Source organism: Vipera ursinii (genome assembly GCF_947247035.1).
Source record: "Vipera ursinii genome assembly, chromosome: 16".
Lineage (NCBI taxonomy): Eukaryota > Metazoa > Chordata > Lepidosauria > Squamata > Viperidae > Vipera > Vipera ursinii.
The window spans coordinates 3,612,259-3,624,750 of NC_139529.1; the positions used below are offsets into that span (position 1 = coordinate 3,612,259).

At 49.0% G+C, this 12,492-nt stretch overlaps 1 protein-coding gene across 5 annotated transcripts in view; it reads right to left on the reverse strand.

Moving 5' to 3' along the window:
• Positions 1 to 11,182: 11,182 nt before the first annotated feature.
• SNAPC4 (small nuclear RNA activating complex polypeptide 4) overlaps positions 11,183 to 12,492 on the reverse strand; it is a 34,763-nt gene continuing 33,453 nt past the window's right edge. For 2 of the 5 annotated variants that reach the window (XM_083375027.1, XM_083375029.1), the window contains one exon: positions 11,183 to 12,202. In XM_083375027.1, coding sequence (XP_083231153.1) covers positions 12,113 to 12,202 — 90 coding nt within the window. In that variant the 3' untranslated portion in view covers positions 11,183 to 12,112. The remainder of the gene's footprint in view (positions 12,203 to 12,492) is intronic. The other 3 variants (XR_014493906.1, XR_014493907.1, XM_083375028.1) reach the window with 3 other exon arrangements.

Consider the following 12,492-nt stretch of genomic DNA (forward strand, 5'->3'; position numbering starts at 1 on the left):
CTCGGATCCACGCCCCCCCGAAGCACAGAGCTACTCAACGGGAAGAGTCGCCCGCGGAGAAGCTCCCCTTTCTCCGCACTGAACTTCATTAGAATCGGGATGGAGCTGCGAAGGGACCCTGGAGGTCTTCTAGTCCAGCCCCCTGCTAAAGCAGCACTGGCGGTATCATTTTAGACAAGTGGCTGCCCAGCATTTTCTTAAAAACCTTTATGGCCCCTTATTAGATAGGGCTTGATCCCCAAGTCTGTCAAGATGCTTCTGAGATTTGAGCCCAAGGGTAGGCAACCGTGGCTGGTTCATGACTCGTGGACTTCAACTCCCAGCATTCCTGAGCCAGCCATGCTGAGGGGAAAGGGAGAGGTCTCCAAGCAGAGCCATGCTGGCTGAGGAATTCTGGGAGTTGAAGTCCAGAAGTCACGAAGGGACCATTGTTCCCCCATGCTGCCTCAGGAATTCTGGGAGTTGAACTCCACAAGTCATAAAAGGGCTAGGTTTAAAGACCCCTGCTATATGGTAATATCTTACCAAGGAGAAGGTTGTGGTCTATTTATTTAAATGCCTTGCTAAAGTTCAGATATACCATGTCTATTTTGCTGATTTGCTAATTTAGTTACTTTATCAAAAAAGGCCATAAGGTTTGTCTGCCATGATCTCTTTTTAATAAACCCATGCTGGCTTCTAGTGATAAGGTTTGTTTCTTTCTAGATGCTCACAAATCCTCTGCTTGATTATCTTTTCTAGGATTTTTCCAGGTCTTGATATTAAAATCCTGAATCCATTTTCAGCTTCTGTAGATTGCAACATCAGCTCTCTTCCAGTCCTCTGGTATTTCCCCTGTGTAACATAGCATACATTCAGTAGCTCCAGAATTACATCTGCCAGGTACTTCAAAATCCTGGTCCCAACATTTTCACTGATTCCGTTTCACTTTCAAACACTTAGGGGGGGGGGGTGTTTGGCAGATGCATTATCTCGCATGCCCCAATGTAACAGCACACGGACCACTGACCCTAAACCACTTATGCCTGAACAACCGGCTGCACCAGTCACCAACAGGACCCAAGCTAAAATGAAGCCGTGGGTGGCTAGCCAAACTGGAACAGAATTCTGAAAGTCTTTGGTAACTGATGAATGGTTCCAGAAAAATAGACATGTGTGCACAATCAAAGATGGACTACCCTGTGTCAAGTTTCCAACTATGAGCTTCTTATCTTCTTTCATTTCTTTCATTTCAGACAGCCTTGAGATACAATCTTCCACCTCCCTCCTCCCAACCTTAAACTCAATCTCTTAAAGCAATACACTAGTTATATGTTAAACTAGATGCTGCTTCATCTCTTGTCAAGCAAGATTTGATGTTAGCAGAGTTGACACCCTGGGTGGGTGAGAAGTTATACATACCTGCCACCCAGAGGATAAATTTCATGCAGTTGTGCCATGATACAAAATCAGCAGGACATTTCAAGTTTTTTAAAACCCTACACTTAACTAAAAGGCAATTTTGGTGGCCATCCATGAAAAAGGATGCCAAATTTGCGTGACGGCTAAGAGGCTGCAAGGGAAATCGCCAGGACTGCTACAACCACTGGCGAACCCCTCAGCCCCATGGAAAGAAATAGCCATGGATTTTATAGTGGAATTACCAGAAAGCAATGGGACACTGTAGTCTGGACGGTCACGGACTTGTTTTCCAAACAGGGGCACTTCATCCCTTGCCAAAAGATCCCCACCGCAAAAGCCTTAGCGAAAACCTTTCGTGCAGCATATTTATAGATTGTAGTGAAAAGGTCTAGGGGTGCCAAGCTTTGAGGGGCTGCCACAAAGAAGAGGGGGTCAATAGACGGAAAGTAATGAAGTAGAGAAACAACCTAGAACTAAGGAGAAATTTCCCGACAGTAAAAACAATTAATCAGTCAAATGGCTTGTCTTCAGAAGTTGTATGTGCTCCACCACCTGACGATTTTAAGAAGAGACCGGACAACCATTTGTCTGGAATGTATAGGCTCTCCTGCTTTAATCGTGTGTGTGTGTGTGTGTCTGTGTGGGTGTGGGTGTTGGACTAGAAGACTTTCAAGGTCCCTTCCACCTCTGGTGGCACACTGGTTACAATGCAGTATTGCAGGCTACTTCTACTGCCTGCCTGTTGATCTTTCTCCTGTGTGAATTCTTTGATGACTATAAAGGTGTGCCCTCTGACTGAAGCTCTTTCCACACTCCAGGCATTTATGTGGTTTCTCTCCTGAATGGATCCTTTGATGTTGATAAAGGTTTCCCCTCATTCTGAAGATCTTTCCACACTCCAGGCATTTATGCGGTTTATTTCCTGAGTGGATACTTTGATGTGCATAAAGGGTTCCACTCTGACTGAAGCTCTTTCCACACTCCAGGCATTTAAATCGTTTTTCTCCTGAGTGGATACTTTGATGTGCATAAAGGGTTCCACTCTGACTGAAGGTCTTTCCACACTCCAGACATTTATATGGTTTTTCTCCTGAGTGGATCCTTTGATGTCTATAAAGGTTTCCCCTCTGACTGAAGCTCTTTCCACAGTCAGGGCATTTATGTGGTTTCTCTCCTGAGTGGATCCTTTGATGTACATAAAGGCTTCCCCTCTGACTGAAGGTCTTTCCACACTCCAGACATTTATATGGTTTTTCTCCTGAGTGGAGCCTTTGATGTACATAAAGGTGACCCCTCTGACTGAAACTCTTTCCACACTGTGGGCGTTGATGCGTATTTTCTCTAGTGTGAATTCTTTGATGACTATAAAGGTGTGCCCTCCGACTGAAGCTCTTTCCACACTCCAGGCATTTAAATAGTTTTTCTCCTGAGTGGATCCTTTGATGTCTATAAAGGCTTCCCCTCTCACTGAAGCTCTTTCCACACTCCAGGCATTTAAATCGTTTTTCTCCTGAGTGGATCCTTTGATGTCTATAAAGGCTTCCCCTCTCACTGAAGCTCTTTCCACACTCCAGGCATTTAAATAGTTTTTCTCCTGAGTGGATCCTTTGATGTCTATAAAGGCTTCCCCTCTCACTGAAGCTCTTTCCACACTCCAGGCATTTAAATAGTTTTTCTCCTGAGTGGATCCTTTGATGTCTATAAAGGCTTCCCCTCTGACTGAAGCTCTTTCCACAGTCCGGGCATTCGTATGGTTTTTCTCCAGTGTGGATTCTTACATGCCGTTTAAGATCTCCATTTATTTTAAAGGATTTTCCACATTCTGGGCACTGATATTTCTTTCCTCCCTCCTGGATTCTGAGGCGTTTCCCGCGTCTACCGCCTCTTCTGAGGGACCCTCCGCCCTCCAGGCCCGTCTCGGCGTCTCCGCCCGTTTCCCGCTCCCCGCTTCGCCCTCCAGGCGGCCTCCTTTCCCGGAGTCCCCGTCGGCTCATCCCTTCCGGGCCTTCCCCGCCGTCTCCTCCCGGGGCTGCTCCGCGGGGCCTCCTTCCTTCCTCCGCCGGGCTCGCCCGAACTCCTGCAGGGGCGAATGGGGAGAGGCAGGTCACGGCTTCGTCCCTTCCCCGGAGAGGAGTCTCAACCTTGCCCAGGAGGAAGGCCGAAGCCTCGGCATCACAGTGAGACTTTCAAAGGGTAGGCCTCCCTTCCAACGCCCGTCCCGCCAGACCTGGCCTCGCCCTCCTCCCTCCGCCAAAGAGCCTCTCGGACTACGACTCCCAGCATCCCTTGCGCCCTACCTGGCTCCGAGCCCGTCCGCGGGCGAGTTAATTAGGGCGCCCCACTTCTTTTCGTTTACGGAAGTGGAGGCGGAACCTCTCTGAGCGCCCTTTCCTCTAGAAGCTCCGCCTCTTCCTCTTAGGAGTCCTCTTGCCAATCACCGTCCTGCCCCGAGCGACCAATCTGCGCCCTCCTGCCTCGAATTAGCCATCTCACGCCTGCGCAGTAACGAGGAGCGTGCTAGACTCGGCGCGGCATCAATTAACCGCCTCAGTTCTGTTTAATCGCAGATGTGCGCGCTCTTTTCCTGGAAGCTCCGCCTATTTCTCTGCAGGGACCGCCCCGAGGTGTCCCCAGTTGGAGCCCCCAATTCCGCCCCCCTTTCCCGCTTCCTTCCCCTGGAGCCCTTTGCAGCTCCTGCCGCTCTCAGGCTCCAGCCAGCTCCTCCTTGGCTGCGAGATCCGATGCCGGAGCCCAGCGACGCCCTCCAGGTGCTTTTAGACGTAGGCAGGACGTTCTCTTACCGGCCAACAGAGCAACCGAGCTGGAAGGGACCTTGGAGGTCTTCTAGTCGAGCCCCAGCTCCAGCAGGAGACCCTCAGTGATTCCAGACAAGGGGGGATACGCTGGGTATGGAGGAGCTGGGAGGCTCTTTACTGGCTTCTACGTTCCGCTTTTATTAAAGAGTGTGGTTGTATGAATGTAATGAATGCCTACCTGCCCCTGGCTAGCACTTGTTATTCGGTGGAACTGCCTAATATTTTTATCATCAGTTCTGAGCAAAGAGAAGGGCTGAGTTTAATCAACAGTGGAATAACTGCTGTTATTCTCTGAAGCTCTCTAGACCCTTTGATTTGATAAGCCTGTCCATAGAGGGCTTTAAAGCAATAAAACTTATTCTTTTTGTTGCCCTTCTGTTTCTAAGGAAGTGCCTCAGCGAGAAAGAGTTTATTGCAGCAGGGCAAGGTGAAGTCTGGAAAGCCAGAGCAGAGCAAAGGGGATTCTTTTCTAAGGGGGAGGGGAAAGGGAGAGGTCTCCAAGCAGAGCCATGCTGGTTGAGGAATTCTGGGAGTTGAAGTCCAGAAGTCACAAGGGGGCCATAGTTCCCCCATGCTGCCTCAGGAATTCTGGGAGTTGAACTCCAGAAGTCATAACAGGGCTAGGTTTAAAGACCCCTGCTATATGGTAATATATTACCAAGGAGAAGGTTGTGGTCTATTTATTTAAATACCTTGCTAAAGTTCAGATATACCATGTCTATTTTGCTGATTTGCTAATTTAGTTACTTTATCAAAAAGGCCATAAGGTTTGTTTGCCATGATCTCTTTTTAATAAACCCATGCTGGCTTCTAGTGATAAGGTTTGTTTCTTTCCAGATGCTCACAAATCCTCTGCTTGATTATCTTTTCTAGGATTTTTCCAGGTCTTGATATTAAAATCCTGAATCCATTTTCCCCCTTTCTGTAGATTGCAACATCAGCTCTCTTCCAGTCCTCTGGTATTTCCCCTGTGTAACATAGCATACATTCAGTAGCTCCAGAATTACATCTGCCAGGTACTTCAAAATCCTGGTCCCAACATTTTCACTGATTCCGTTTCACTTTCAAACACTTAGGGGGGGGGGTGTTTGGCAGATGCATTATCTCGCATGCCCCAATGTAACAGCACACGGACCACTGACCCTAAACCACTTATGCCTGAACAACCGGCTGCACCAGTCACCAACAGGACCCAAGCTAAAATGAAGCCGTGGGTGGCTAGCCAAACTGGAACAGAATTCTGAAAGTCTTTGGTAACTGATGAATGGTTCCAGAAAAATAGACATGTGTGCACAATCAAAGATGGACTACCCTGTGTCAAGTTTCCAACTATGAGCTTCTTATCTTCTTTCATTTCAGACAGCCTTGAGATACAATCTTCCACCTCCCTCCTCCCAACCTTAAACTCAATCTCTTAAAGCAATACACTAGTTATATGTTAAACTAGATGCTGCTTCATCTCTTGTCAAGCAAGAAGATTTGATGTTAGCCGAGTTGACACCCTGGGTGGGTGAGAAGTTTATACATACCTGCCACCCAGAGGATAAATTTCATGCAGTTGTGCCATGATACAAAATCAGCAGGACATTTCAAGTTTTTTAAAACCCTACACTTAACTAAAAGGCAATTTTGGTGGCCATCGATGAAAAAGGATGCCAAATTTGCGTGACGGCTAAGAGGCTGCAAGGGAAATCGCCAGGACTGCTACAACCACTGGCGAACCCCTCAGCCCCATGGAAATAGCCATGGATTTTATAGTGGAATTACCAGAAAGCAATGGGACACTGTAGTCTGGACGGTCACGGACTTGTTTTCCAAACAGGGGCACTTCATCCCTTGCCAAAAGATCCCCACCGCAAAAGCCTTAGCGAAAACCTTTCGTGCAGCATATTTATAGATTGTAGTGAAAAGGTCTAGGGGTGCCAAGCTTTGAGGGGCTGCCACAAAGAAGAGGGGGTCAATAGACGGAAAGTAATGAAGTAGAGAAACAACCTAGAACTAAGGAGAAATTTCCTGACAGTAAAAACAATTAATCAATCAAATGGCTTGTCTTCAGAAGTTGTATGTGCTCCACGACCTGACGATTTTAAGAAGAGACCGGACAACCATTTGTCTGGAATATATAGGGTCTCCTGCTTTAATCGTGTGTGTGTGTGTCTGTGTGGGTGTGGGTGTTGGACTAGAAGACTTTCAAGGTCCCTTCCACCTCTGGTGGCACACTGGTTACAATGCAGTATTGCAGGCTACTTCTGCTGCCTGCCTGTTGATCTTTCTCCTGTGTGAATTCTTTCATGACTATAAAGGTGTGCCCTCCGACTGAAGCTCTTTCCACACTCCAGGCATTTATGTGGTTTTTCTCCTGAGTGGATTCTTTGATGTACATAAAGGTTTCCCCTCTGTCTGAAGGTCTTTCCACACTGCAGGCATTTATGCGGTTTATTTCCTGAGTGGATACTTTGATGTGCATAAAGGCTTCCACTCTGACTGAAGCTCTTTCCACACTCCAGGCATTTATGTGGTTTTTCTCCTGAGTGGATTCTTTGATGTACATAAAGGTGTCCCCTCAGACTGAAGCTCTTTCCACATTCCAGGCATTTATGTGGTTTTTCTCCTGAGTGGATTCTTTGATGTACATAAAGGTGTCCCCTCAGACTGAAGCTCTTTCCACATTCCAGGCATTTATGTGGTTTTTCTCCTGAGTGGATTCTTTGATGTACATAAAGGTTTCCTCTCTGTCTGAAGGTCTTTCCACAATCCAGACATTTATGCGGTTTATTTCCTGAGTGGATACTTTGATGTGCATAAAGGGTTCCACTCTGACTGAAGCTCTTTCCACACTCCGGGCATTTATATGGTTTCTCTCCAGTATGAATTCTTTGATGACTATAAAGGTTTCCTGTCTGACTGAAGGTCTTTCCACACTCCAGACATTTATATGGTTTTTCTCCTGAGTGGAGCCTTTGATGTACATAAAGGTGTCCCCTCTGACTGAAACTCTTTCCACACTGTGGGCGTTGATGCGTATTTTCTCTAGTGTGAATTCTTTGATGACTATAAAGGTGTGCCCTCCGACTGAAGCTCTTTCCACACTCCAGGCATTTATGTGGTTTCTCTCCTGAATGGATCCTTTGATGTACATAAAGGTTTCCCCTCTGTCTGAAGGTCTTTCCACACTCGAGGCATTTATGCGGTTTATTTCCTGAGTGGATCCTTTGATGTCTATAAAGGCTTCCCCTCTGACTGAAGCTCTTTCCACACTCCAGGCATTTATGTGGTTTCTCTCCTGAATGGATCCTTTGATGTACATAAAGGTTTCCCCTCAGACTGAAGCTCTTTCCACACTCCAGGCATTTAAATGGTTTTTCTTCTGAGTGGATCCTTTGATGTCTATAAAGGCTTCCCCTCTGACTGAAGCTCTTTCCACACTCCAGGCATTTAAATGGTTTTTCTCCTGAGTGGATCCTTTGATGTATATAAAGGCTTCCCCTCTGACTGAAGCTCTTTCCACAGTCAGGGCATTTATGTGGTTTCTCTCCTGAGTGGATCCTTTGATGTACATGAAGGTGTCCCCTCTGACTGAAGCTGTTTCCACACTCCAGGCAGTTAAATGGTTTTTCTCCTGTGTGGATTCTTAGATGCCTTTCGAGATCTCGGTTTTTTTTAAAGGATTTTCCACATTCCGGGGACTGATATTTCTTTCCTCCCTCCTGGATTCTGAGGTGTTTCCCGCGTCTCCCGCCTCTTCTGAGGGACCCTCCGCCCTCCAGGCCCGTCTCGGCGTCTCCGCCCGTTTCCCGCTCCCCGCTTCGCCCTCCAGGCGGCCTCCTTTCCCGGAGTCCCCGTCGGCTCATCCCTTCCGGGCCTTCCCCGCCGTCTCCTCCCGGGACTGCTCCGCGGGGCCTCCTTCCTTCCTCCGCCGGGCTCGCCCGAACTCCTGCAGGGGCGAATGGGGAGAGGCAGGTCACGGCTTCGTCCCTTCCCCGGAGAGGAGTCTCAACCTTGCCCAGGAGGAAGGCCGAAGCCTCGGCATCACAGTGAGACTTTCAAAGGGTAGGCCTCCCTTCCAACGCCCGTCCCGCCAGACCTGGCCTCGCCCTCCTCCCTCCGCCAAAGAGCCTCTCGGACTACGACTCCCAGCATCCCTTGCGCCCTACCTGGCTCCGAGCCCGTCCGCGGGCGAGTTAATTAGGGCGCCCCACTTCTTTTCGTTTACGGAAGTGGAGGCGGAACCTTTCTGAGCGCCCTTTCCTCTAGAAGCTCCGCCTCTTCCTCTTAGGAGTCCTCTTGCCAATCACCGTCTTGCCCCGAGCGACGAATCTGCGCCCTCCTGCCTCGAATTAGCCATCTCACGCCTGCGCAGTAACGAGGAGCGTGCTAGACTCGGCGCGGCATCAATTAACCGCCTCAGTTCTGTTTAATCGCAGATGTGCGCGCTCTTTTCCTGGAAGCTCCGCCTATTTCTCTGCAGGGACCGCCCCGAGGTGTCCCCAGTTGGAGCCCCCAATTCCGCCCCCCTTTCCCGCTTCCTTCCCCGGGAGCCCTTTGCAGCTCCTGCCGCTCTCAGGCTCCAGCCAGCTCCTCCTTGGCTGCGAGATCCGATGCCGGAGCCCAGCGACGCCCTCCAGGTGCTTTTAGACGTAGGCAGGACGTTCTCTTACCGGCCAACAGAGCAACCGGGCTGGAAGGGACCTTGGAGGTCTTCTAGTCGAGCCCCAGCTCCAGCAGGAGACCCTCAGTGATTCCAGACAAGGGGGGATACGCTGGGTATGGAGGAGCTGGGAGGCTCTTTACTGGCTTCTACGTTCCGCTTTTATTAAAGAGTGTGGTTGTATGAATGTAATGCATGCCTACCTGCCCCTGGCTAGCACCTGTTATTCGGTAGAGCACCCTAATATTTTTATCATCACTTCTGATCAAAGAAAAAGGCTGAGTTTAATAAACAGTGGAAGAACTGCTGTTCTCTGAAGCTCTCTAGACCTGCTGGTGTTCGGGCGGAGGTCGGGCGGCAGTTTGGAGGTCCCGGGGTGGCTCCGGTGACGCCCAGGCTGAAGGTGGCGGCGCAACCCAGCGCCCGTCACCACGGAGACCCGTCGCCGTGGGCGTGCAGGTGCGTCCACCGGCACCAGCAGGTCTCCAAACCGCTGTTCGGGCGGAGCTGCGCGCGTACCTCTCCAAAGTTTTGGAGAACTGCGCGCGCAGCTCTCCAAACCTTTGGGGAGGTGGGCGCGCACCTCCGCCCGAACACCCGTGTCGAGACCTGCTGGTGCCGGTTTAGAAAGCTACTACGGGCGGCGGCAGCTTTCTAAACCGACACCAGGTCTCCAAACCGCACCTCCGCCCCAACATCAGCAGGTCTCCAAACGGGTGTTCGGGCGGAGGTGCGAGAGGTGCGCGCGCACCTCCTCCCGTTCAAAATAGGTCTCAATAAAAATTATAAACTTTACACTCAAACCCTACACCATAAATGCACAGAAGTGTAGTGAATCCTTCAGAACAAATGGCAGTGTCAGGTTCGACAAAGATCCCTATTGGGACACTGCCGTTCTGGTGGGAGGGGGCAAATCTCAGGCGGAGGGTGGGTGTTTTGCGATGTATCCATTTTACTTTATTCTTCTTTGGGTTTGAGTATCTTCCTGGGAATGGGAGTGGGGAGGGATGAGCCTGGGGGGGGGGGCATCTGTTTTGTCTCAGCTCCAGAGGATCGCAGTGCCTGAGTACAACTTATCACCTTCTTAGCTCAGAGTTCTCATAACACCTTTGCATCGCTCGAATGGCTCTCTGTGGACTGGGCAGTTGGGAGGGATTTCAAAAAGTGGGTTTTAACCTAATGTTTTCGTATGGGAATTTTAGATCTTGCCTGCTTTCTCTGTAATCACTCTCTCTCAATGAAAGTTCCTTTTCAAATGCTACCTGATTCAAGAGTTCTGCTTTCTTGAGGGACTAGCTGAGGCAAGACCTTACAGGCAGCTCAAAAACCACCTAATAACCCACATGGGAGAAAAACAGAAATGGATTAATCGTGGCTAATATGCCGCCATATGTAGCCAGCAAACTCAGTGCAGCCCTTGATTACATGGACAATGGTTTGTCTAGTGCTGGGCTGTCAAATTGCTGGCCCACGGGCCGGATGTGTCATAACAAAACCGCACCCACCCCATTTCCGGCAATAGCAAAAAAGTTGTGACACATCACGTGACATGGCAAATTTGGCACCCCTGCTCTAGTGCTAAGGCCGTCCTTAAATATTTGTCACAGACCTAATTATGATCCAATAAGGCAGAGATGTGGATACTTAATCTTTATTGCCATTCGGCTTGTGAATATATACAGTATTATCAGCCCAAACGTTCAAGGATATGCAGTTTTGGGAACAACCATTTAAATATTTCTTTTATTATGATGGTTTAAAGTCCTAACTTGTGAGACATAATAGTTTACTTTGAATCATACGACATTTTTTAAAGTGTTTTGTCTGATTTTTCTTTCTTTCTTTATCTCTATCTTTCCCTGGGTTCTGCCATACTCCAAAGGGGGAAGGGGGACATGCCTGTGGGTTTTATTGCCTTTGCTTCACCCGCTACAATGTAAACTTTGGGTTTCCTTTCCCTGCACTATATTTCACCGACTTTATTTCCCTAAACCAGGGGTAGGCAACCTTGGCTCTTCTATGACTCGTGAACTGCAGCGGGGTGGGGAGGCAAAATCGATCTTCGGCCATAGATCCATTCTCCGGAGGCTTGGAAAAGGCCTCCAGAGCCCAGATCGGGCTGCCGCAAAATTGCTCTGTGCCCTCAGATCTGAGCTCTGGAGTTCTTTTCCAGGCCTCCAGAGCCTAGATTGGGCCACGGGAGGGAGGCGCAAAATCACTCCGCGGCCATGGAGCCAGGCTCCGGAGGCTTAGAAAAGGCCTCCAGAGCTTCTCCCCCTAACATATCTCCTGCCAGATGGACAGAAATAAAACCCAGTTTTATGAAACACAAAGATTTTAATGCAATAGAGACCAATTCAACTCTGCCCATTATTTGCTTGCTCACGCACGGGTCTATAGGGATTCCACTGAAGCAGCTGTCTGAGAAACGTTAACTACATTTGCTTCCTTTCTGCAGGAGTAGCTGGCTGTGATGGTGTAGCGCTCTGGAGAGCAAAATGAGAAACCCCAATAGCTTCCTTCAAGGACCACCTCAATTAAACATGGCAGCTGCCAATAAGGTCACTCTCATCACCGGGGTCGAAGTATCTCTGGGAGTTGGTGCAAAAGCAGCTCCAGGAGAAGGAAGCCTGCAAGAAGAAGGGAGTTGCAGGGCTGTGTCTCAGCTGCAGTCACACAACACACTTGGTTCCACCCTATGGTTAACAAAACACAGAAAGTGACAGGCCCCAAGAAAACAAACCCTTATCATGGCTTAACACCACATTGGCACAGTCCCAACATGGGACAGATAAAAGAGCTAAAAAGGGCATTGGTTTGCTACACAGTGTGGGTATTCACAATGCAGTTAGACAACTAGGACTCATGCCAGGTCAACTTCCGCAAGTTGCCATCCCCCCAAAAGTCCCAGAATTCTGAGTGTTGACCATGCCAGCTGGGAAACTCTGGAAGCCACAACCCCAAAGGCTGTGTGGTTATGTCAGATTGGGGAAGGCTGCTTTCGAAGGCAAGTTCCCTGCATCCAAAGTCAGGAGATGTTTGCCTTATAACGTAGTCAAAATCTGCCCAGTTGACAAAGATGCCAGAGACGGAATTTTGCCGCCCAAAAAAACTCGATCCCTCACTTGGCTTTGGGGTTCCATCTCCAGGCCAAACACGGGAAACGACAAAGTCCAGAGGGTGGTCGTCAGAAACGTAGCAGAAATCTTCCCACTCGAGTTTCGAAATAAGGAGAATAATGGAGCCATCACAGTGGGACTCTCCCTTTCTGGAGACGCCTGCTTCTTCGGATCCTGAGTGGGCTGCTGTGGTCGGAGTCGACATCCGTTCCAGGCTGCTGAAAAGAAGACTCAAGATTCATAGATGCAACAGGCAAGACCAGTTGTAGACACAGGTGGATTCCTGGGCATGCCGTATCACCTGCATCCTTTGCTCCGCAAACCTACATCCTCTGGGGGGTTCCAGTCTTTCCCCAATTCCCTGAGCAAATTCAGCTCTCAGGATTCCATAACTGCACCCACCACCCCTAATTTTCATATCCCAGGGAAAAGTCCAGGGATCTCTATTTGGACCACTCTATTCTAAGTACGCTATATATCTTCATTCTAAGATGGGCACATTCTGGGA